The sequence below is a fragment of the Mya arenaria genome, chromosome 17 (assembly GCF_026914265.1).
Source record: "Mya arenaria isolate MELC-2E11 chromosome 17, ASM2691426v1".
Lineage (NCBI taxonomy): Eukaryota > Metazoa > Mollusca > Bivalvia > Myida > Myidae > Mya > Mya arenaria.
In genome coordinates this window covers 4772991-4796910 of record NC_069138.1, presented here as the reverse complement: position 1 = coordinate 4796910, position 23920 = coordinate 4772991, and the positions used below count along the sequence as shown (strand labels likewise).

Below are 23920 nucleotides of genomic sequence, written 5' to 3'. Positions count from 1 at the left end.
AAAATACAGACATATCATAGATTTGTATAAACATTTACAATACGTGTTTCCCTAATTATGATAAACCTTAAAACAGGCAAATATCATACATAAAGAGATACTGAGATAAAAAAAAGATAGTACATTCATCTTAGAATTTGCATGATATTATATGACAATACGGCCTGTGAAATAAATTACAATGTCCAGTAAAATTGCATACCGTTCAATTTGTCATCGTCTTTCCTTTTCCCGTCAAGGGAGGTAAAGGGTGAAAATGGGTAGGCCTTGTATAGGGATAACCCCCTCATAAAGTTGTGCACTGTTGCAGCTCGGCCATCAATCGTCTTCAGCAACGGATATTTTTCCAGAATGCTTCCAAACATAGAAGTAAAGAAGCCACGCTTTTTAGAACCGTTGCTGGTGGTCGAAGCATTTGAACCTTTACGTTCAAATGACTTTGGTTTTTTGGTACTGTTTTCTTTATCGCCGTCACTTTCGCTATCACTCGTGTCGCTTGATTCATCATCTTGTGACGACATTTCCTCCGTCAACTCCCGTTCTGTAAAATAACGTTACCGTTAACAATACAACAACATATGCAACTTGCTTATTATTCTTATGAAATTTTATATACATTCAACCAAGTATAATAATAGAACACTATCCTTTGATGCATACTTGACGTATTTGAGATTAAGGATTAAAATAGAAGAACAAATTGCGTTGAACAATGACAAACTTGAAACCCACAACAAAAAATGGGAAGTACTTAAACATACAATATAATTCAATAATAAAAGACACAATTAGCCATACAAAGAAATCTTAGACTTAAAAAACAAAAAAAAAAAACATTAATGGAATCAAATACAGGGGACACCAATAGTATAAACATCATACGATCGGGTGTGTATGCAATGTGTATGTGTGCGTGCGTGTGTGTGCGTGTGGGAGCGAGTGTTTGTACGTTTGCATGTGTGAGAGCATTATTGTTTCTGAATATATGTATATCCTATCAAAATACATAGATATGTTGTATATGTTGAGAATTTAAAACTGTACTGATATATATATATCTATGTGAAAAATAATTGAGAAAAAAAATAACGTTACCGACCACGTAAACAAATGGTGGTGCCAGGTAATCTCAACGTACCGGCGATTTTTAAGTGGATGTTATATTCGAAAATACGATAGGCATATCTTAATCTTAATCTCAACTCATTTTACTACGTAATTGCATGGCATGATTCAACATTGTATGTTTTACTCGCATATTTTTTTGTTGATAAAAATTGCCAATATTTTATATAAAATATTTCATGATCAGACATTGTACATGAGTCTAATTTATTTTTATTTTTAAGTTATAACTCAAGTTCATTTTATGCTTTAGAAGCTGTTTTTTTTCATCACAAAGTAGAAGAGGGAAAAAGAGAAAAACAAAAGAAATTTTAAATTATGCCACGGTGTTATGTGAAAAAACGAGTTGAGAAAACGATTTAGAAACGACTTGAGTATATTTTTAATATTGGGGCCTGTTGTATTAATACCTGTGATTCGTAAGTAATATCTAGACAACATGTAATGTTCGAAAACGTTTATATATATATATATATATATATATATATATAACTAAAACTTCCACACAAGCATGAAACACTGCTAACAGGAAGTTATCTAAAGCGCGTTGCTTTATAATGGTGTGAAAATTCAATTATTTATTAATTTTTGGTAATGGTTCCAGAACTTGACAACACAGCACCCTCTACCCCACCAACCGAGATCGTCACAAATCGGCTCCCAACAATGGACCTAATCAAGACAATAACAATGTATGACAATGTTTAGCTACTTTATTCGTCAATAGCTATTTTAATTACCTAGTTCATCTCTTTCCTGTTCGAGCGCTTCAAGTTCTCCAACTTTCTTGTCATCCTTGAAGAGTCGATTCAACTGGATGCAGAACGCACTACCCCAGATACCTGGATGACGAAACAGATATAAGTCCTGATGTGATGGTAAGATACAGTCTAAGTGTCCCAAAGAGACATCGCTTTACTGTTAATAAATATTTCGATGCATGGGTGGTATTTTTGTATTTACTGTTTTGTGTGCTGTGTGTTTTTCGCAGTGCTCAAACCAGGATTTGAAAAGGGCAGGGTACGAAGTCAGAAAGGTAACTTTGATGCGCATTGAATGAGCCTTAATGAGACACTTGCAAGGATAAATTTCAATTCATATTGTGTAGGTGTTGAAACTACTTTTGTAACTTCTTTCGATACTTATAATTGTTCATGAATACCTTAGCTGTTTTATTTTCTTAAGAATCAAAATTATGTATATTTATTTTTTTATACTTATTTCCGAAAATGACTTGACAATGTGTCCAATACATATCAAATATAGTTCAGAAACATCAAATAACGATGACATTAAAAAACTTGTTAATTTTAACAAAGTTCTGAGCAACCTGCCCATTTATTGCCATTGTTAAAGCATAAATGAGATGTACAATTTATTTTGAAATACATTAGTAATATTTTCAATTAAAATATTATATAGGTCCAACCTTGCAGGAAATGAAGTGGTGGCTCGTCGAATTCCTTGACGAGATGGCCAATGAAAAACTTGCTTCCAAAGAGCTCAGGTCTCATAAACGTTCCATACTTCGGCATTCCAATCTCGTATGGGCTGAACTCCATCCATTCTATAAGACGAGATTTTTTTGTGCATGTGTATGTACAATGTGTATGTTTTGTATTCATGATGACACAAAGGAAAGGTTTAGATAAAAACTTGTTAGGGTACGTGTACACTCAGTATTCTCAAATATTTGACAGTGAACTTTACTACACAGCAAAAAGGTCAAGAACTCTGAGTCATTTGATTTGAACAAATAGTGTATAAATTATGTTCATCAGTTACAATCTACAAGCCGTGAAAACCAAAAGCAGAAACACCATGAGGGATCTCCTGACAAATTCGAGTATCAAAACTTACAACAAAAAAAGCAACAATCCAAAACAACCAGTTAACAGTCACTGGAGCCATTAGAATCGAGGAAGTCAATGTGTCTATGGTTAAATCACACCCGTGTCAGTAACAATCTACCTACCATGGAAAACCATCGCAGAAACATGTTTCTTGACATGCAGGCAGGAGTACATTGGCATTGGGATACGTCCACCTTTAATCTTTGTCTGTTGGTCGGACAGTTTTGCATCAAGGCGCTGGAGAAATAAAGGTATTAAAAGTTTGACTCCAGAGTATTCTTAATATTTGTCTTTTGGTTAGACTGTTTGGTATCAAAGCGCTGGAAAATAGAAGTGTTAACGTTTGATTCAATGGTTTTCTTAAAACATGTATGTTCGTAGGATGGTTTGGTATCAAGGCGAAAGAAACAAAAAAGAGTAAAAGATTGGTTAAAGAACATGTTAAAGAACATGTTAAATGTCTTACAATTTCAAGTGTTAAACAATTGATTAAACATCCAGCACTTGCTAATCACATACTGCATTAGAAAAAGGTTTAATAAAGCACAACGATTTTTATCAGTAGAGTAAAAAAATGAAATACTAATTCTTCGGTATATCTTAAAGCCTCAAAAGGTTAAAATGTTTTAAATTTTGTGAATATTGACAAATGTTGGAACAAGTGTAAGATAATGGCCGTATAAACTAGTTTAAGCCCCCAGTGTTCCAGTGAGCTCGTGTTTTACTGACGGCGTTAAGGCGTTAATCCCATAATTTATCAGTAAACCTATTTTGATGCGTGTATGGTCTGGTCTGTTTGTGGTGTTTGTGTATGTGTGTTTCTGGTGTGTTTTGTTACCTTTGTGTCTTTAGTTCAAGGTCGTTTTGGCCATCGCTTTATGGATCTAAACAGCGTTTATGTTTTAGTTTTTGATTACAGGACCTTTTTATTGAACAGATTCATTTTATTTCAACTCTGTCGTCATCTAGTGAAATAAGCATATTACATATATAGAAGTAAGTATGCAGCTCCACTTTTACATGACAATTGTTAAAAATGCTCACACTTACAGTATTCCATAAAAGTATCTTACAAACGTCTATCTTATTATTGTGGAAGACATTTACTTACATTTTTCAGCAGCGTTTCCCCAACAAGGTGACCGAACAAATCAGTAAAGCTGACGGGTTGGCCTCGCTGGCGTTTTATCGCCACAACTTTGAGGTAGCGGTACATACTAGACGGATCAAAAAGTTTCCACACCCAGTTGGAGTTTATGCTGTCCCGTAGCTCTTTACGCAACTCTTTTGGGGATTTTTCTGGCCAGTCTGGGTGAGAGTAAAGTGTAGATAGATACCTGAAGAATAAAGAAAGATGTGTATTTTGTTATATTTCTTCCAATGCGAAATCATGCATGTATTCCTTTGTCATTTGAACATATGTATGCAAACCAAATATAGTTTAATTTGCTTTGAATTCGATCGCCGTTATAGCGGTATATAAAAAGAAGATAGATCAATGAATAAGTTAAACAGAATGTTTCATATGATATCTATAAATAGTTGTAAATCATAATTGCGTTACGAACAAAATTATGTTGACTATACATCATATTTAATTCATATGTGATATTGGTATGATACTATGAGTGCATTTGATGTTAAGCGACAAATCTCCCTAGGTATTAAAGAGTCACTCTTACCCCCGAATAAGATTTACCACAATTAGTTTATTGTTTTAATATTCCAAAAAGGATGAATAAATGTCGAAAACAATGGTTCTTATGAAGGATACCGAGTTTAATTTGAAAGAAATGAGCATAAAACACGGTATTTCTACCTTATGAGACTATAGTATATCAGAGTAAATATCATTTAATATTTTTGCGCTTTCTTCTATTAAATACACGGTTACAATCTTGTTATCAGTTATTAATATTTTCCATACATGCATTATTTAGTAAGTAGTTAAAGGTTTATCAGTCAAAATTGGTTTTTGTTATACATGTGTATGTATTGATTTTGAATAAGAGTGTCACTTTAAATAAAAAGAACGTTTCTTTTCGCTTTCACTGCCATAAAATATGGGGTAGGGACAGAAGACACTATTATTATTAAGTTTCTTCCTGAATAACGTTTTCACACAGAACACCTGGGAACCGGGAACATTTACCTGTCTTCTCAGTGCAAGAAAGAACCAAAATGTATCCCAAAAGGAAAAAAAAACATACGGACAGAAAACAATTTAAACAGAGAATAGTCTGATTTGTCATCATTATTGCCAATTTGTACTAAAAATACTTATACATACCAGGCAGATCCCGACAGTCCAACATTGTACATGACCATGTCAGATATTTTGGTGTCAACCAGAGCGCTCATCACCCCTGAAAACGCTGTCATTGCACGAAATCCCCCTCCTGATCCTAAAACTCCTATGGTAGGCACCTAAAAGAATGAATGTTAATTAGTTCAAAGTGAAGATATTCGGTCATTTGATACAGAATCTTCTCAGTAGGAGGTCCTTCCAAATAATTAATTGCATCTCCGCGCCACACAACTGATAATGAAATTTATTACAGCCAAATATTAAAATACGAACTCCTGTGAAATTCATCAATTATATTATGGTTACTGTAATAACCGGGCATCACATTATTGTACATGGCATTACAAGCTGTGTACTTTAAAGGATCAGTCAGAGTCAATCACCGCTCTGATACATAGAGTAAACACATATTTCTGTGTTGTACAGTACATATGAGAATGATAATAATATAAAAGGCCGAATTGGTAACTATGCTTATTTGGACCAGGCTGAAAAGGTAATTGGGCCGAGTTGACCCGGATTTAATTTTTCCGAAGTACTCTGAAGAGCAATTTTCAAATGGAATTGTTGTCTGCTGCTCGAAAGGGTAAAGGTGTTATGTGCAACATTTATTTACGGTTGCCGCCCCTTGTATTTAAAACTGCCATAGATTCTGCATTACAATTTTAGACAAAATTGCTGGTTAACAGTGTTTGTTTCCCAACCATCCGGTATTGTCAGCCGTTTTTTAAGTCTGAGATGGAATTTTGTTTAAGTCTGAGATGGATATGAGGGAACAACCGTGGGAACAGTGTTAAAAACACGTGACTCGTTATTTGTTATCGTTAAAAATTCTTATTTTTCTTAGCAGGTTTGAAGGAATTCAATTTCCAGTTATTCCAATAAGTAAAATAGGAAAGTATGAATGCCAATCAATTATTCTTTTAGTTAGCAATACGGTACATTTTCTATCATATTGTATTTAAGCTTGTCCTTTTTCAAAAATAATGTGATATCCTTAGTGTCGCTGATGTCAGTGTCATTCTAAATACAAATACTTCAACCTTGGCCATAGACCAAACATTTCATTTTTACTTATTTTAACATGAGTTGGTCACATCATTTACAGTCAAAGTATACATTTTGTAAAAAAAAATGCTTCTGCTTTTATAAAATGAAGATTGTATTGTGTATATATATATATATTAATATATATATATATTACCTCATTTTCATTGGCAGGGGCAGCATCTCCTAGGATCTCCTTCATGGCCTTGAACACACATCTACGACGATCATCAACAAACTGTTTCTCCTCTTCACACAGGGTAAGACTGTATCGAAGTCTTGGGCTGTCACTATAACAGAAGTACAGAATGTATGAGTTATATACAGATATGTTTAGGCCAAAATAAAACAAATGGTTTGGTTAGAGTTATGTTACTTAATGATTGCCTATCTGCAATTTCCTTGGCTTAAGATTAAAATGTAGGTTGTATTCTAATTGTTGTTTTTTCTGATGGTCAGACTTACTCATGCTCAGCCCACATTTCAATATCGACCTCTGAAGTATCATTGAACTGTAAGCGCCGGTAGATTCTCTTTTCCGATAAGGCAATGTCTTTTAACTTGATTTTCACTGTGCACAAGTGTTCATCTATGGTGTAGTTGGCATCCATGAGTTCTAGCACTGAAAAGCACATTTATTTTCTATAATATTTATTCTGTTATTTAACAGACAAATCTATGAGGATAGAAAACAGACAAATCTAAGAGGATAGAAAACAGACAAATCTATGAGGATAGAAAACTGTAACATAAATTTAGATGTGTGACCAGAGTCTGTCAGTTACATTATGACAATTTTATGACGTATGACTGGACGTTAAATGATTTTTTTTTTTTCTCAAAAGCGATAGATTTAGACGTGCCAGCGGTAGGGCGGGGGCGGTAGAAGGGTCTTAAAAGCGGTAGATTTTATCTTCCACTGGCAGAGTTCACATGTATGGATTAGTGAAACATGTCCCCAAAATTTGCAATGAAAATTGGTTTCGTTGAACATTTTGGCCAAATTAATTTGAAAATGTTTTCTGAGTTTGTTACATTTAAATGCTAAAAGTTGATCTGATTTTTTTTACATCTTACAATCTTTGTTAAAATTATCATGCTAAATGTTGATAAATGGGTCCCTATGTTTTCATTTATAATTGTAAGCATTCATTATTTAAGCCAATATGATTTTCAACCAAATTTTGTCTAATCTAGCAATTAATTTTTAGTCGCCTTAAACAAATGAGCTTTTGGATAAGGTCTGCTTCTATGTCTCCATACCTAATTCATTATCAATCTGTGGGTCGAGGTAAAACTTGAACATATGGTTCCAGACAGGGTTGACCTCGTTATCGATTGTTGGTGTCCGCTGCTCCCCGTGTGGTGATGTTCTTATTGTTCCCTTTACGTAGGGGTCTGGTGTGTCCACTGAAATGTTGTCAACGAAAGTTTGATTATATATTTTTATGTGATAAGGTTAAAGCTGCACTCTCAGAGATTGAACTTTTGACAACCTGTTTATTTTTTGTCTTGGAACAAGCCAATTTATGTGAAAATGCAAAGAAACCAGTGATATAAAACTGCTGACAAAAAACAGATCACAGATTTTCATAATTAAGTTCAAAAATTGATGTTTTATGCATTTTTCTTAAACCGTTAGTAATGCTTCTAGCCATAAAACATTAATTTTTGAATGGAAATATGAAAATCTGTGATCTACCGGTAATCTAAAAATGTCAGCAGTCTTACATCATTGTTAAGCTGATATTTACACAAAAAATGGCTTATTCCAAGTTGTCAATACGGCAAATCTGTGTGAGTGCAGCTTTTAGACTTACAAAAAAATGTCACAGACATAAAATCAATATTTAATTATATGAATTTCTTTTTTGTTTGTCTGTTTTGTGACGATAGGAAGAAGAGGTGTTGTCATAGCCTTCACTGGGTGTCGCTGTTGTCGTTGTTATTTTGGGTGAATTTACTTGTCGCATTTACTTTGTCTGTAAGATTCGGCCAGGTTCGGTAAGATTCACATGAAACTAGTGACACATGTTGCCAGAGACAATTAAGTGACACTCTTATTTAAAATTGATACATACACATGTATGACAAAAATTAATTTTAAGTGATAAACCTTTAACTACTTACTAAATAATAATAACTGAAAACAAGATTGTGACCGTGTATTTAATAGCTGAAAACGAAAAAAATATTAAATGATTGGTGAATGCTAAAAGATTTACAGTTATCGATTGTCGTGTCATTAGGTAGAAATACCGTGTTTTCTGCACCTTTCTTTCAAAATTAAACTCGGTATCCTTCATAAGAACCATTGTTTTTGACATTTATTCATCCTTTCTGGTATATTAAAACAATTGTATTAATTCTGGTAAATTTTATTTGGGAGTAAGAGTGCATCTTTAAGGATTGATTCTTATTGTTCATGCATTCAAGCAGTGTCAACCCTTGGCCACGATGTTTCAAATCAATTAATGCACTTCTCGGAAAAATTGCAAAATCGTAGCCGAGCGTTCATATTGCATGAACGCACAAAAGATGAGAATCAATTCTTAAATTTATATTTTCACCTTTTCATTACTATATTTTTGTGGTAATATCATTTTTGATATTTCTTATGGAACTCTGCCTATAATAGAGGTTACAAAAGGTCCACAGGTTCTTGCAAAATGATCGAAAATCAAGTGGGAATGTAAATATAACGCATCTCTACAAAAAGGCCCATAACTCTGACTTAAGTAATTATAAATGAGTTATGTCTTTGGCGCTTGTTTCCCAGCGCTGTTGTTTATTTTGAAAATTAAAGTGTGCATTTTAAATTACTTAAATACAATTACAATTGTAAAGTAAACATTAAACTGATCTTTGCAATGTAACGGACCAATAAATTTGAATTTAATTTCGTCACCTTTACAAAAATCTATATATATGCAATGATGTGATGCATTCAAAACTTGATCTGTGAACTTTTTTTGTTAATGCGTTTTTCAAAGTAAACATTTAGCTTTTTCAAGGTACATGTCTTACAATAAATTTACCTTTTACACTCACAAGAAAATCTCAGCCTTTTTAATTCTTTAGGGCCATTAATCTGAATTATTTAGATTTAAATGCATTTACATTCAATTTAACATTTTATGTGATGTTCTTTTCTATAAGTAAAGAAAAGAAATATGATCTGAATTGAATAGCCAATGTTAGCCTTTGAAGCTTATCTTAAGGCGTGTGAATGAGTTTACACATTATAAAATGTAAGTTAATTTTCATGGTTTGTTTCACATCGTTTAAAGTCACGATAGTGAAATAGTGTATGTATATATCCAACGAACCATGACAATTAACAATCAAATATTTATAGAAATGAGCCACACAGATTGTCCTAATTATTAACTTTTGTGGTTGAAAGTTTAAACCATTCTTTATGAATTGACCCAGAGTCATTTTGAAGTATTAATGATAACCTTGAAATGCCAAAAAAATCAGGTATAAATTGTTACAAACAATAGCCCTTCCAAGTATATATTGTTACACATGCTTGCATACCTGCGGTTTAAGTTGTATTTTTATGTGTCAAGATTTTTATATGCCCTACATCTTTAATTTGTTTCAGTATGTGACCATAAACTACAGTGAGAAATGGCATAGACAAGTATTTTTTCTAGCTTGATTTAAAGCTGCACTCTTACAGACTGATTGTTTTGACAACTCTTTTATTTTTAGTCTTGGAATGAGCTAATTTTTGCATAAATGTCTCGAAACCAGTGATATTATAAAGACTGCTGACATGAGAGGAAATCACAGTTTTCATATTTATGTTTGGAAATTGATGATTTTTAACACTTTAAGAAAAATGAAATTTTCGGTAGTTTATCAAACAATTGAGATCTGTTCAATTGTGAGTTTTCTCCCACCCCAGATAATCTTATATGACTGAATTGATAAGGCACTCAGATGCCAAAATGAGCTTTTTCTGAGTCAAAAAAAATATAAAAAAGGACAAAACTGTCAATTTGTAAGAGTGCAACTTTAAAGTGTCAATGAATGACAAGATTTCTTAAGTGATATAAAGGTAATACTTTATTTATTATAAATATCAAATAGATCGTAACTCACAGGGGTGACAAAAGTTGACATGAAGTAACATTTTAATGATTAAGAATGGGTGGAATGAGCGTAGCAAAAGAGCCCTTCTTAATCATTTAAATGTTACTTCAGGTCATCTAACTGTCTAAGAATACTACCTCATTCGTTAACACATTGTCAAGACAAAATCTGACGCAGGGAGTTTGTTCCTGATGATAGGCAGACCTTTAAACTACAGTTCTGCTAAAATCTTAATGATTTAAAAGCCTAGTACTTAATGATTGCCTTTTTGCAATATATATAGCCGGAATTAACTTAACTGGGTTTTCCCATGCCGGTACAAATAAAAGGTGAATATCGAGCTATTGAAATTCATGTAACAGTCCAATGACTCTATTGTCTCCGAAGTAAAGTGTGCATATAACAACGGTTTAATTTTATTTGTACCGGAGGATTAGGCTGGGAAAACCCGAATAACTATAATTCCGGGCTTAAACTATTTCTGTGGCTGAAAATGTAGGTTGTATTCTAAATATAGAGTTTAAAAATCCAGAAAAAAACCCTGTGGGCAGTATTCCACAAATACCTAAATTGAAACTTATCCTTATGATGACATACTTTTTTTACTTGAAATTTTCCTCACCTGATTTACAAAAAGATTTAGGATACCGGTAGTTTTGGTGAAATGAGTAATTATACATGGAATTGCTTCAAATGTTATTTTGATTAAAGGGACACTCTTATATAAAATCAATACATGCTTATGTATTATAAACAAACATATATTTTTAATAATAAACTTTTAACTTCTTACTAAATAATGCATTCATGGAAAAAAATAATCATAGTTATTAACACAATTGTTACAGCGTAATTTAATAGCTGAACACCTAAAAATATTAAATGATTGGTGAGTGCTAAAAGATTTACTGTGATATCGTCTAATAAGGTAGAAATACCATGTTTTCTCCACCATTATTTCAAATTCACCTCTGTTACCTTCATAATTACCGTTGTTTTCGACATTTAATCATCCTTTTTGGTATATTTATTAAAACATTTGTATTAATTGTGGTTAGGGTTGGGTTGCCTTCAACACAGTATTTTTTTGGCCTGAATTTGAATTTTATACACAAACGCTGTGTTTAAATGACCGTATCCCCGAGGTCAAAACATGCGTATTATTATGTTACATAGATTTTTTATTGTAAATAGTAAAGATCTATGTTATTAAAAAGAACAAGGATAGTCATTCAATTTAAATATCCTGTCTGTTACATAACTATACATGTATTCATTGTGTATTTTTATCCTTAAGGTAAATAATATATTATTTATGTGAGAAATGTAATGGAATAAAACAGATCTTACATAAATATTTTTGTATGTTTAAATGCAATGATCCGTGTTATTAAAAGGAACTAATAGGACATTCTCATGGATTAAACCCATCACTGGTAAAAAAAAATAATTATAAACCTTTTTGAAATTGATGTTTTATGCATTTTTCTTAAACCCTTAGTAACGGTTTAAGCCATTAAAAAAACATTAAATTTGGAATTGAAATATAAACATCTGCCATGTGATCTTTTGTCAGCAGTCTTTCATCACTGGTTTGCAGATATTTACTCAAAAAAAATTCTCATTCCAAGACAAAAAAATAAAGAAGTTGGAAAAGTGGTAAATATGTGTGAGTGCAGCTTTGAGTCTGATCTCTGACTGGAGATTGTTCAAAATCACTGCCCAAGAGCTCTAATGTAAAAATTAGCGATTGGAAAAATGCAACGCATTCATATAAAGATGACCAAATTTCTCAAAACAACATGGTTATTTCCCTATTATTTATTTTTTTTAAATTAAAAAGAAAGTACTTACTCCAGTTTTGCAGGGCAGATCCCTTCGTTATGTTGTACCCCTTCACTATCATGCAGTAAAATAGCATACATGGCTGGTGATCCACCTGAAATATATATTCTGGAGCGTGAGAGTTGTCTTAAGTGGTATTTATAGTCCGCCTCTCAAACAAGAGGTAGTGGCTTCGATACCCACCAATGTGAGAGTGTCTAGTGGTATTATAGTCAGCCTCTCGCCTAAGAGGAAGTGAGTTCGATACCCACTTGTGTGAGAGTTGTCTAGCGATATAAGATTCCATCTTTTGGCTAAGAGGTAGTGGGCTCAATACCCAGTACTGGGCCCTGTTTCAATTAAGATCACAACTTTCCAGACGTAACTCCGCTTTGTGAGAAAGCTGGTTTCAAGAAAATATTGTAAGGCCGACATTCATCACATAACTTCTGCCCCTAACTTTACAGTTGAACTCGAGCACTTAATCAGTGTAATGTTTACAACAAAGATTTCTTATCAAAACCAGGCCTGGCTCTGTGAAAAATCCCTTCTATGTATAAATCTGCTCCTACAATGTAGGAAAGAAAAATAAATAAAAAAAACAAAAATGTAGACTTCGCAAAAACTGTCTGAGACAAGGTTGGTTAAATTGAGTTGGACAGGTAAAATATTTTGTCAAAAAATGTGGAAATATCAGTTTAAATATCATGTCAAATAGTACTGTTAGCTTCAATAAGTTCACTTACATTATAAAGGGTTGTTAGTGAGTCTCGATGCTTGGAACTACATTCTTGCTTTCGAAAGTAGTCCAACTCCGGATCATTCCCACTTTTACAGTGACATATACAGTCCTGATACATTGTAACTTAGGTAAGATTCAACACGCAGTACAGCTTATGAAATTATTTGTTTCACTTTTTCCTCACTTATTAGTAAAATATTTACTTAAGTAAACTTAAAAAGCCACTGTTTTGAGAATTTCTTTAATATTACAGCTCAGTTGAAAGAATATTTTAACTTATTTTCTCTTCTCAAAATTTATTCCCTTGCGTTAAACAGTCACTTTTGCAAGAAATTCTCCAACTCTGGCTTTTCAGAGAACTTCTTCTCACGTTCTTTTCTCTTAAGTGAAATATTCACATGGGTAAAACAGCTACTTTTGTAAGAATTCTCCAACTGTACGGCTTTTGAAAAAAATATTCACTTAAATATATATATCTGCCATAAAAAAAGTTGCATTTGTAAAAAAATCATTTATATTGATATCTTGTGCACATTTTATTTAAAATATCTTTTTAGTTGTCAAAATATGTCTGTGTATATTTTGTTGTCATAATCACTATTGTTGATGATCTCATTTATAATCCACTTTTAAAGTTGTGTATAAATCTGATCAAAGTTTATTTAATCCGCGAATGCCTTGATCCCATACTGTAAATGTATAGTTTACAAACTTTTAGTTATATTCCTTTCAGTTCACTAGCCATACGCTACACCCGAGCGAGAAATCATCACCTTTTACCTATTTTTTATCAATCATTGATGTCTGTGATAATTCTTCAAGCATCCAAAATGAGTATTTATCCACTTTCTATAATTTATGACACGGCAATTTATTTTATGAATATATTTCATATGTAATATAAAATATGACACAATTTTTGAAAAGCTTTCGACGTTATCTTTAAAGATATAAATTTTGTTTACATTAGAAGTCACTTATGTTTTCATCTTATATATATAGCAACGCGTCCTTTCACAAATGATTGATTTTATTATTCATTCACAGCTGGGCACTTTTTAATTTATTTTTTATTAATTAATTCCAATTTAACTCATTTGTCAAAAATAAATCATATGTTTTAATTCATTAGCAACTGAATGGTAAGTTGGTGTGTTTGATTGATTGCTATGTAACTTGTAAAGGTTGTTTTCCTGTGAATAGCACTCAGTAACTTGCAAAAGAAAGGCCAAAAAAACTTAAGCTAAGATTATGTGTTTTTCATGCCGCAGACCACATGACGCTGCCAGGAAGAAAATCTTTAATACATAGTCACTCCAGAGATGGTATTGTGTTCTGGGCAGAAACCAGTACTGGTGTTCATTTTGAGATGTCATGAAAAGGTACCATTGATGGGGATCGAACCACCGGCGCTATTTTTAAATTTACTGGTATTTACATGGTAAACAGATCCAGTAAATTCCAAATTGGAAAAAAAACTGCAAAAGATTTATGTCTCGTAAGCTATGTGATACAATCAGTAAGTAAGATTCAATGCTTTGTACCCAACGATATCAATTTTATATAAGTTTTTTACAAAAAAAAAATTCTTGCAATTTTATCATCTTTTCTCTAGTCCTTTTAAAGCATTTTAAATCAAAATGTGGGATGAAAAGCAAACAATAAATTGATGTTTAAAGACAGTCTGGACGGTTCTAGACCTTTATGAATTATAAATAAAGGTTTAGATGTTTTCTAGGATGAACAGAAACATCTATTTCCTGATAAAATCTGAGGTTAACAAATCATTACTCTGTTGCCCATGGCGATTATAAAAGACCAATGTGTATTTATGGTTAAAAATAGGATTCAAACATTTCTTAATGTTTATATTATAAACTTTGGTATTTATTGAGAATACTTTTTGAAGTAAAATAGGGGGAAATTGTTCAAATACGCTACAGTGCATTAATGATTTTCTCTGAAAAAAAGTTTGGAAATCCCATTTTTTAGCTCACCTGTCACATAGTGACAAGGTGAGCTTTTGTGATCACAATTTGTCCGGCGTCCGTCGTCCGTCCGTCGTCCGTCCGTCGTCCGTCCGTAAACTTTTACTTTAAACGACATCTCCTCATAAACCGCTTAGCCAATTTCATCCAAACTTCAGAGGAATGTTCCTTGGGTGGTCCCCTTTGAAAATTGTTCAAAGAATTGAATTCCATGCATAACTCTGGTTGCCATGGCAATGGAAAGGAAAAACTTTAAAAATCTTCTTCTCCCAAACCACAAGGCTTAGGCCGTTGATATATGGTAGGTAGGATCACCAAATGGTCCTCTACAAAGTTTGTTCAAATGATGGCCCTTGGGTCAAAATTTGCCCCGCCCCAGGGGGTCATGGGTTTTTTCCAAATGTTTATAGTGAAAAATTAAAAAATCTTCTCCTCTGAACTTACTTGGCCTAGAGCTTAGATATTTGTCATGATTCATCGTCTAGTGGACCTCTACAAAGTTTGTTCAAATTATGGCCCTGGGGTCAAAATTGGCCCCGCCCTGGGGGGTCATGGGTATGCTCTATATGTTTATAGTTAAAACTTCAAAAATCTTCTCCTCTAGACTTACTTAGACTAGAGCTTAGATATTTGGCATGATTCATCGTCTAGTGGACCTTTACAAAGATTGTTCAAATTATGGCCTTGGGGTCAAAATTGGCTCCGCCCCGGGGGGTCATGGGTTTTCTCTATATGTTTGTAGTGAAAACTTCAAAAATCTTCTCCTTTGAACTTACTTGGACTAGAGCTTAGATATTTGGCATGATTCATCGTCTACTGGACCTCTACAAAGTTTGTTCAAATTATGGCCTTGGTGTCAAAATTGGCCCCGCCCCGGGGGGTCATGGGTATACTTGATATGTTTATAGTTAAAACTTCAAAAATCTTCTCCTCTTAACTTACTTGGACTAGAGCTTAGATATTTGGCATGATTCATCGTCTAGTGGACCTCTACAAAGATTGTTCAAATTATGGCCTTGGGGTCAAAATTGGCCCCGCCCCGGGGGGTTAGGTTATTCTCTATATGTTTATAGTGAAAACTTCAAAAATCTTCTCCTTTGAACTTACTTGGACTAGAGCTTAGATATTTGGCATGATTCATCGTCAAGTGGACCTCTACAAAGATTGTTCAAATTATGGCCTTGGTGTCAAAATTGGCCCCGCCCCGGGGGGTCATGGGTATACTTGATATGTTTATAGTTAAAACTTCAAAAATCTTCTCCTCTTAACTTACTTGGACTAGAGCTTAGATATTTGGCATGATTCATCGTCTAGTGGACCTCTACAAAGATTGTTCAAATTATGGCCCTGTGGTCAAAATTGGCCACGCCCCTGGGTGGTCATGGGTTTTCTCTATATGTTTATATTAAAAAAAATCAAAAATCTTCTCTGAACTTACGTTGCTTAGAGCTTAGATATTTCGCTTGATTCATCGTCTAGTGGACCTCTACAAAGATTGTTCAAATTATGGCCTTGGGGTCAAAATTGGCCCCGCCCAGGGGGGTTAGGGTATTCTCTATATGTTTATAGTTAAAACTTCAAAAATCTTCTCCTCTAAACTTACTTGGACTAGAGCTTAGATATTTGGCATGATTCATCGTCTAGTGGACCTCTACAAATATTGTTCAAATTATGGCCTTGGGGTCAAAATTGGCCCCACCCCCTTCGGGGGTCATGGGTTTTCTCTATATGTTTATAGTGAAAACTTCAAAAATCATCTCCTCTGAACTTACGTGGCTTAGAGCTTAGATATTTGGCATGATTCATCGTCTAGTGGACCTCTACCAAGTTTGTTCAAATTATGGCCCTGGGGTCAAAATTGGCCACACCCCGGGGCTGATGGGTTTTCTCTATATGTGTTAAAGTGAAAACTTAAAAAATCTTCTCCGAACTCACAAAGACAAGTAACGTCTTAATTTAAACTGGATAACATATTTAGTACACATACCAATTTTCAATATGGGCCACATACAACAATTAATAACAAATATACATATATAGATACACACGTAAAATCAAGTAGTGACAAGAGCTTAGATATTTGGCATGATATATCATCTAGTTGACTTGTACCAATATTGTTCAATCTTTGGCCCTGGGGTCAAAAAAATGGCCCTGGGGTCAAAAAATGGCCCCACCCGGGCGGTCATGGGTTTCCTTATATATGTATATGATGAAAACTTATAAAATCTTCTTCTCCGAAACCAAAAGGCGAAGGCCTTAGATATTTGGTATGAAGCATTGTTTATCGGACCACTATTAAGATTGTTCAAACTTTAGCCCTGGGGTCAAAATTGGCCACGCCCCGTGTTCATAGGCTTAGGTTTTCAATATTTTTATATAGTTTTATATAATAAAACTTTAAAAAATCCTCTTCTCCAAAATATAAGACCTAGAGCTTTCATATTTGGTATATAGTGTTACCTAGTGGACCTACACCAAAGGTATTCAAATTATTGTCCCGGGGTCAAATTGGCCTTGCTCAGGGGTCATTTGTTTTTACATTGTCTTGTCACTTAAACATCTTTTCCTCTGAAAGTAAAGGTCAGAATGACTCCATACTTGATATGTAGCATCCTTACATGGTCCTCTCTCAACTTTGTTCAAATGGTTTTGTTTGGCCCCTTTTAGGGGTCACCATAGCAAAAAATAGAAAAACCTTTAAACAACTTGATCTTATTAACTGCTTGATGGATCTTCAAGTCTGAAGCATCCTAGCATGGGCCTCTGTCAGGTCTTTTCAAATAATTTTGTTTGGCCCCTTTTAAGGGCCACCAGAGCTAAAATTAGTAAAAAAACTTAACATTTTCTTCGCATGAACCCCTTGATAGATCTTCAGCAAATTTGGTTTGAAGTGTCCTTGCATGGACCTCTCTTAAATTTGTTCACATAATTTTGTTTGGCCCGGTTGCCATGGCAACCTAAAGGAAAATGTCAACAATTGGTTATAATCATCTTCTTCTCCTAAACCGCTTTGACAATTTTGATGAAACTTCATAGGAATGATCATTGGTTGGTGCTTTTTCAAAATTGTTCAAAGAAATTAATTCCATGTAAAACTCTGGTTGACATGGCAACCTAAAGGAAAAGTGTCAACAATTGGTTACAATGATCTTCTTCTCCTAAACCGCTTGGACAATTTTGATGAAACTTCATAGGAATGATCCTTGGTTGGTGCTTTCAAAATTGTTCAAAAAATTAATTCCATGCAGAACTCTGGTTGCCATGGCAACCTGAAGGAAAATATAGGCTGTCGTGTCCGCGCTGTGACTTACTCTTATATGGACAGATTTTAAAATGACTTGCCATATGTTTTCGACATACCAAGACAACGTGTCGTGTGCAAGACCCATGTCCCTACCTCTAAGGTGAAAGATACACTAAGTGTTTATTCACAATGGAATGCTGAATATGAGGACAGAAAGAGTGTTGGCTGTCATTTAGTATGATTGTTGTTTTTTTCTATGCTCAGAGGCAATTTAATATAACTTGCAATATGTATTTGACACATAAAGGCAAGATCAACTTTTTATGTACTTGTTCATAGATCAATGTCACATTGGGGGGCATTTGTCACATACTTTGACAGCTCTTGTTCAATATTCTTTGAGAAACAAGCTATATTAATAACAAAGGTTAAACTCTTTTACTCAGGTGAGCGATTTAGGGCCATCATGGCCCTCTTGTTTTTAGTATGGGAAAATCTCATTTGGAACTCTGCACTCTCACAGATTGAACGTTTTGACAACTTTTTTTATTTTTTGTCTTGGAATGAGCCAATTTTTGCGAAAATCCAGGGAAACCAGTTATATAAGACTGCTGACAAATAATCAGATCGCAGATTTTTATATATAAGTTCAAAAATTGAAAATTTATGCATTTTTCTTAAACCGTTAGTAACAGTTTAAGCCATTAAACATTACTTTTCGAAGGGAAATATGAAAATCTACGATCTGATTTTTTGTCAGCAATCTTATATCATTGGTTTGCAGATATATATGCAAAAATTTGCTCTTTCCAAGACAAAAAGTTGTTAAAATGGTCAGTCTGTGAGAGTGCAGCTTTAAACTTTATGGTTTACTCTTTGGAATCTTAATTATTTATGCAATTACACACTTCACTGGCAATCAATTTAGACTAAAGTAATACAAAATACACATAAAAACACTACTTTAATCTATACTATTATTTAAAAATTTACTAACTTCTTCAACTGTCGTTTGGCATACATCGGAGGTTGTTTTTGATAAAAAATGGCTGAGGAGTTCTAAATGGGGAAAATCTCTTTCAAATATGTGTCTTTCCGTTGTTGTTTTTTTCATCAAGTACTTGTTGGCCTATTTATTTTTTCTCACACATATTAATAGGCAAGAAAGATGTTATTCAGTTCAAACTTATTCAAGTAAGTGGATGAAATATTTTGCTTTAGTTGTTTGTGCTATTTATATTGTTTTGGTCAAGTACATGACCACAAATATACAGAAATACTATTGCTTATTATACAAAGTATGCTGAAACAATATTAAACTGAACTTAATGCGACACTCTTATTCATATAAATACATACACATGTATAACAAACATTTTTTTGAGTGATAAACCTTTAAATACACATTAAATAATGCATTTATGGAAAATATTATTTACTGATACCAAGATTTTAACCATGTATTTAATAGCTGAAAACGCACAAATATTAAATGACTGGTGAGTGCTAAAAGATCTACAGTGATCAACTATCGTGTAATACGAAATAATTACTGTGTTTGATGCACCTTTCTTTCAAATTTAACACGGTATTCTTCATAAGAAGCCATGTTTTTAGTAATTTAACACGGTATCCTTCATAAGAACCATTGTTTTCTGTAATTATTCATCCTTTTCCGTAAATTTAAACAAGTGTATTAATTGCACGTGGTACAATCCTTATTTGGGAGTAAGAGTGCATATCAAATGCACTTTCTACAAAGATTTATCATGCCAAAATGGTATTTTTGCGTAAATGTCTGCAAACCAGTGATATAAGATAGCTGACAAAAGATGTGTTAAATAGATTAATGTTTTATGGCTTTAACTGTAACTAATGGTTTAAGAAAAATGCATAAAATATCAATTTTTGAACTGAAATATAAAAATCTGCGATCTTCATCTTTTGTCAGCAGTCTTATAAAACTGGTATCCATTGGTTTTTCGCCAAAATTTCTCGGTCCACGACAAAAAATAAATAAAAGTTGTTAAAACATTCAATATGTGAGAGTGCAGCTTTAAAGTGAAATGAGTTTAACGTTGTAATGCATTAAAATGAATATGACAATTTTTTTTTATATAATTGTATCCTCAGAGCATCTTTCATGTTTAAAATTTTAATAAATTTTAATATTATATTATGTACATCAAATAATCAAGAACTGTTACAGAATATACTTAATGTAAAAACCAAATTTGTTAACTTACCTCAAACGACTGTTCAAAACTGTTGCTGTATTTTGACATGTTTCAAATATCATTTATATATCAATGTTAAACCAAAATATATTTTTTAACACAGTCATATAATGGTCATTAAGTTTCTACTGTGCCTAAAAACTGCAAGTGCATAAGCTAATCCTAATTCTTTAACTCTTATATACATGGGGGTTTGATAAACCGGAAATATTATAAAAAGGTAAACGAGGCTTGTCTGAGTCGTAAAATTGGTAACAATTTTTAATTCCGTTTGTGTCAAATTTGACTATGTATCTGGTTGCATAGGTTTTTAAAGTCATTTGATACACTGAAACATGGGATTGACAATGCTATTGTTACCATAAATTCTGAATTCTTAAGGGTAAATTTTTCACAATACCGCAAAGGCATAAATATAAATTTGTTAAAAATATCTGGCTTGGAATTTGCTAATATTCTTTGACAGGAAAATGTGAGCTATCGGAAAATTCTGTTAAGGATAGATCAGCTTGATTATCTAACAACGCCATTCTCATTAACAAAAAAAGGTACATTAAGAGATTATGGCGTAAAAGTTATCTTCATTATTAAGCATAATGTAAACTACATATTAAAGGTATTAAACATCAGAGGGTCACAAAATCGGCTAATACAGTATTTTCTATAAAAACAAGTCTAGAATAGTCAAAATGAGCTATAATGTGGCCAATAATACATCATTTCACATAATTAAAAGAATATTTTGTCGCTGTCCCCCCACATCCCATGGTATACCGGGGATAGCTGGGGATTATGGGCTGTGTTTCTACCTTCCAGGTGGCCCCCAGTGCCGAGTGAATGTGGTGGTTTTGTCTTCGCGCAAAAAAAGGGGGAATGGGCCTTACCTAGGGTCCCTGGGTTGCGGGGGCATTTGGCGGGGATTTTAACAGTAGTTTGTGCCCGCAGGGCAGGATTTTAACCGGGCTTGGCGGGACTGAAAGTCAAAGTCCCCGCTATTCCCGGGGTCTGGATGGTCATGGTTACGATTGATCACTGCATTAACAAAAACCCATATCAAGATTGTTGTACAACTAAAGATGATGAATCAATTTAGTGATTTTTTGTGGTTGATCAATTCTTATCTTTTTTATAAGTTTTTCTCAAGTAATTGGTTCAAGGACAAATTTGTTTACAGTATTTATAATGTATTGTTTTCTTTTTATAAGGAGAGACAATGGTAATATAATGATAATGTTTGGTCAAATTTCAGTTTATCTTTATTGAACAGAAGTATGAAGTTTCAATTTACAATATATCTCTTTGTTATTGTGGTTTCAAGCTGAAAAAAAATAAATCTAAAAATAGTATTCAATATTATATGAAATTTTTAATTAAATTTTTGAAACTCTTAGACTAGGCTGTATTGAATATATGCCTGCTAAGTAGTTCAGGCTGCCTCAAGCAATCAGTTATCCATGCATGCATTTTTGTCCAAGGTTGTTTGTCTAAGGTTTTATATTCTATGGATTGGATTGGATTATCTAAAGATGTTATATCTTGTTTATTGCATGCATGTTATTCCTTTTATTGGTATGTGTCCTTGCCTTTATCATTATGCATTATAAGTTATAACTATTGAAGTTATTGCATCATGTTAAATTAAATATATTGTCCACTTAAACACAATGAAATAGTCCTATTTGACGACTGAAAGCATGGATTAGTTTAAACATGATATATTTTACAATGATTGTAAAGAAAGTTATGATAACTTATACTAAGTCTCTCTCGTTGCCACAATGTTGCGCGAGAGTGTGGTCTTGTGTTATTGGGGAAACCGGAGTACCCGGAGAAAACCCACTTGTCCGGTCTGGTGACCACTAACTAAACTCACATGTGCCCAGGCCGGGAATCGAACCCGGGTCACCTTTGTTAGAAGCGAGTGCGCTAACTGGACAACTGGAAAGCATGGAATGAAAATTAGCGCCAGCGTAACTGTTTGCTCTGTTGTTATGACATACCATTTGGGTCAAAAGTCGCCTTCTTCTAGTTATGAGTAAGAATAGAATAGATTTAGCCTACCTATATTTAGAGGCTTAGTTCATAATAAAGAGGTAAATCTCTGTACCTCAAACATAGTGTTTGAGGTCTTTTAATTTAGAGGTGCACTCAGTTCTCTAATTAAGAAGTGTAACTCAATTTTTAGAGGTAAAGATTGAAATGTAGAGGTGCACCTCTATTTTCAAATAATACAAAAGCTCGAGGTGCCAGTCTAAATTTAGAGGTGCACCTCTATTTTCAAATAATACAATAGCTTGAGGTGCCAGTCTAAATTAAGAGGTGCACCTCTATTTTCAAATAATACAATAGCTCGAGGTGCCAGTCTAAATTTAGAGGTGCACCTCCATTTTCAAATAATACAATAGCTCGAGGTGCCAGTCTAAATTTAGAGGTGCACCTCTATTTTCAAATAATACAATAGCTTGAGGTGCCAGTCTAAATTTAGAGGTGCACCTCTATTTTCAAATAATACAATAGCTTGAGGTGCCAGTCTAAATTTAGAGGTGCACCTCTATTTTCAAATAGTACAATAGAGATGCAAGTCTAAATTGTTAGGTGCACCTCTATTTTCAAATAATACAAAAAATCAAGGTGCAAGTCTAAATTGAGTGTACATGTACCTCTCTAAGTTAAAGGTATGGGTGACAAAATGTAGAGATGCCATTCTATTTTCAAACAGTACAGTTGAGGGTGCATGCACCTCTATCTAAAACATAGAGGAGCAGGTCTAAATTTAATGGTGCACCTCTATCTGATTAAGAAGTGTACCTCTTACTTTAGTGGTGTAGACAAAATATAGAGGAGTACCTCTATTTTCAAACAATACATCATGGAGAGGTAATTTACTTCTTTATTTGCAAAAGAGCTCTGGGGCAGTCCCAAGTTTGAGTCCAAGCTCAATAGTCACTAGGGCAAAATTTAATTTCATTGTAATTTTCCATCTTATAAGCAAAGCATTGGTGGTGATATATGCTGAAATATATTACTATTTGAGTGTTGTACTAATAATTACATATATTTCTGTAAAAGAAATGGAATAAAAATGATCTTTGTTCCTTCATAAAAATGCTTTTCTGAGCCTGAGTCTATACTTGGTCTTGAGGCTGTTCGTAATCATTGGCCCAAGGTGCTGGTCTCATTTTAAAGGTGCATCTCCATATTAAATCCTGCATCTCTAAATATAGATATGCACCTCCAAGTGATTTTAAGAGGTGCACCTCTTTTATTTCTGCTGGACTGTCAGCTTTAAACATCTTTTGACCCAAATTGTACACCATATAATGTAACCATACTAGTCCTGTACACCATGTATCCAGTATCTACTTCAAAACGAAATATTAATCTAAGTTTAAACTTGAGTCATCAACATTTCTGAATAACTTTGCATTTTGAATAATCCCTAAAT

General features: G+C 33.5%; 1 protein-coding gene across 4 annotated transcripts in view; it reads right to left on the bottom strand.

Annotated features, from left to right (window-relative positions):
* The window catches only part of LOC128224677 (cytosolic phospholipase A2-like), a 43046-nt gene that overhangs the window by 5320 nt on the left and 13806 nt on the right, over positions 1 to 23920 (bottom strand). Inside the window, exons 1-11 of one of the 4 annotated variants that reach the window (XM_052934643.1) lie at positions 20485 to 20641; positions 12292 to 12376; positions 7597 to 7743; positions 6799 to 6955; positions 6491 to 6623; positions 5269 to 5405; positions 4090 to 4315; positions 3101 to 3215; positions 2555 to 2692; positions 1866 to 1967; positions 203 to 541 (exon numbers count right to left, since the gene is read on the bottom strand). In XM_052934643.1, the coding sequence (XP_052790603.1) occupies positions 203 to 541; positions 1866 to 1967; positions 2555 to 2692; positions 3101 to 3215; positions 4090 to 4315; positions 5269 to 5405; positions 6491 to 6623; positions 6799 to 6955; positions 7597 to 7743; positions 12292 to 12376; positions 20485 to 20523 (1618 nt within the window). In that variant the 5' untranslated portion in view covers positions 20524 to 20641. Of the gene's footprint in view, positions 1 to 202; positions 542 to 1865; positions 1968 to 2554; positions 2693 to 3100; positions 3216 to 4089; positions 4316 to 5268; positions 5406 to 6490; positions 6624 to 6798; positions 6956 to 7596; positions 7744 to 12291; positions 12377 to 13007; positions 13663 to 20484; positions 20642 to 23920 lie in introns of those variants that run through there. The other 3 variants (XM_052934644.1, XM_052934641.1, XM_052934642.1) reach the window with 3 other exon arrangements.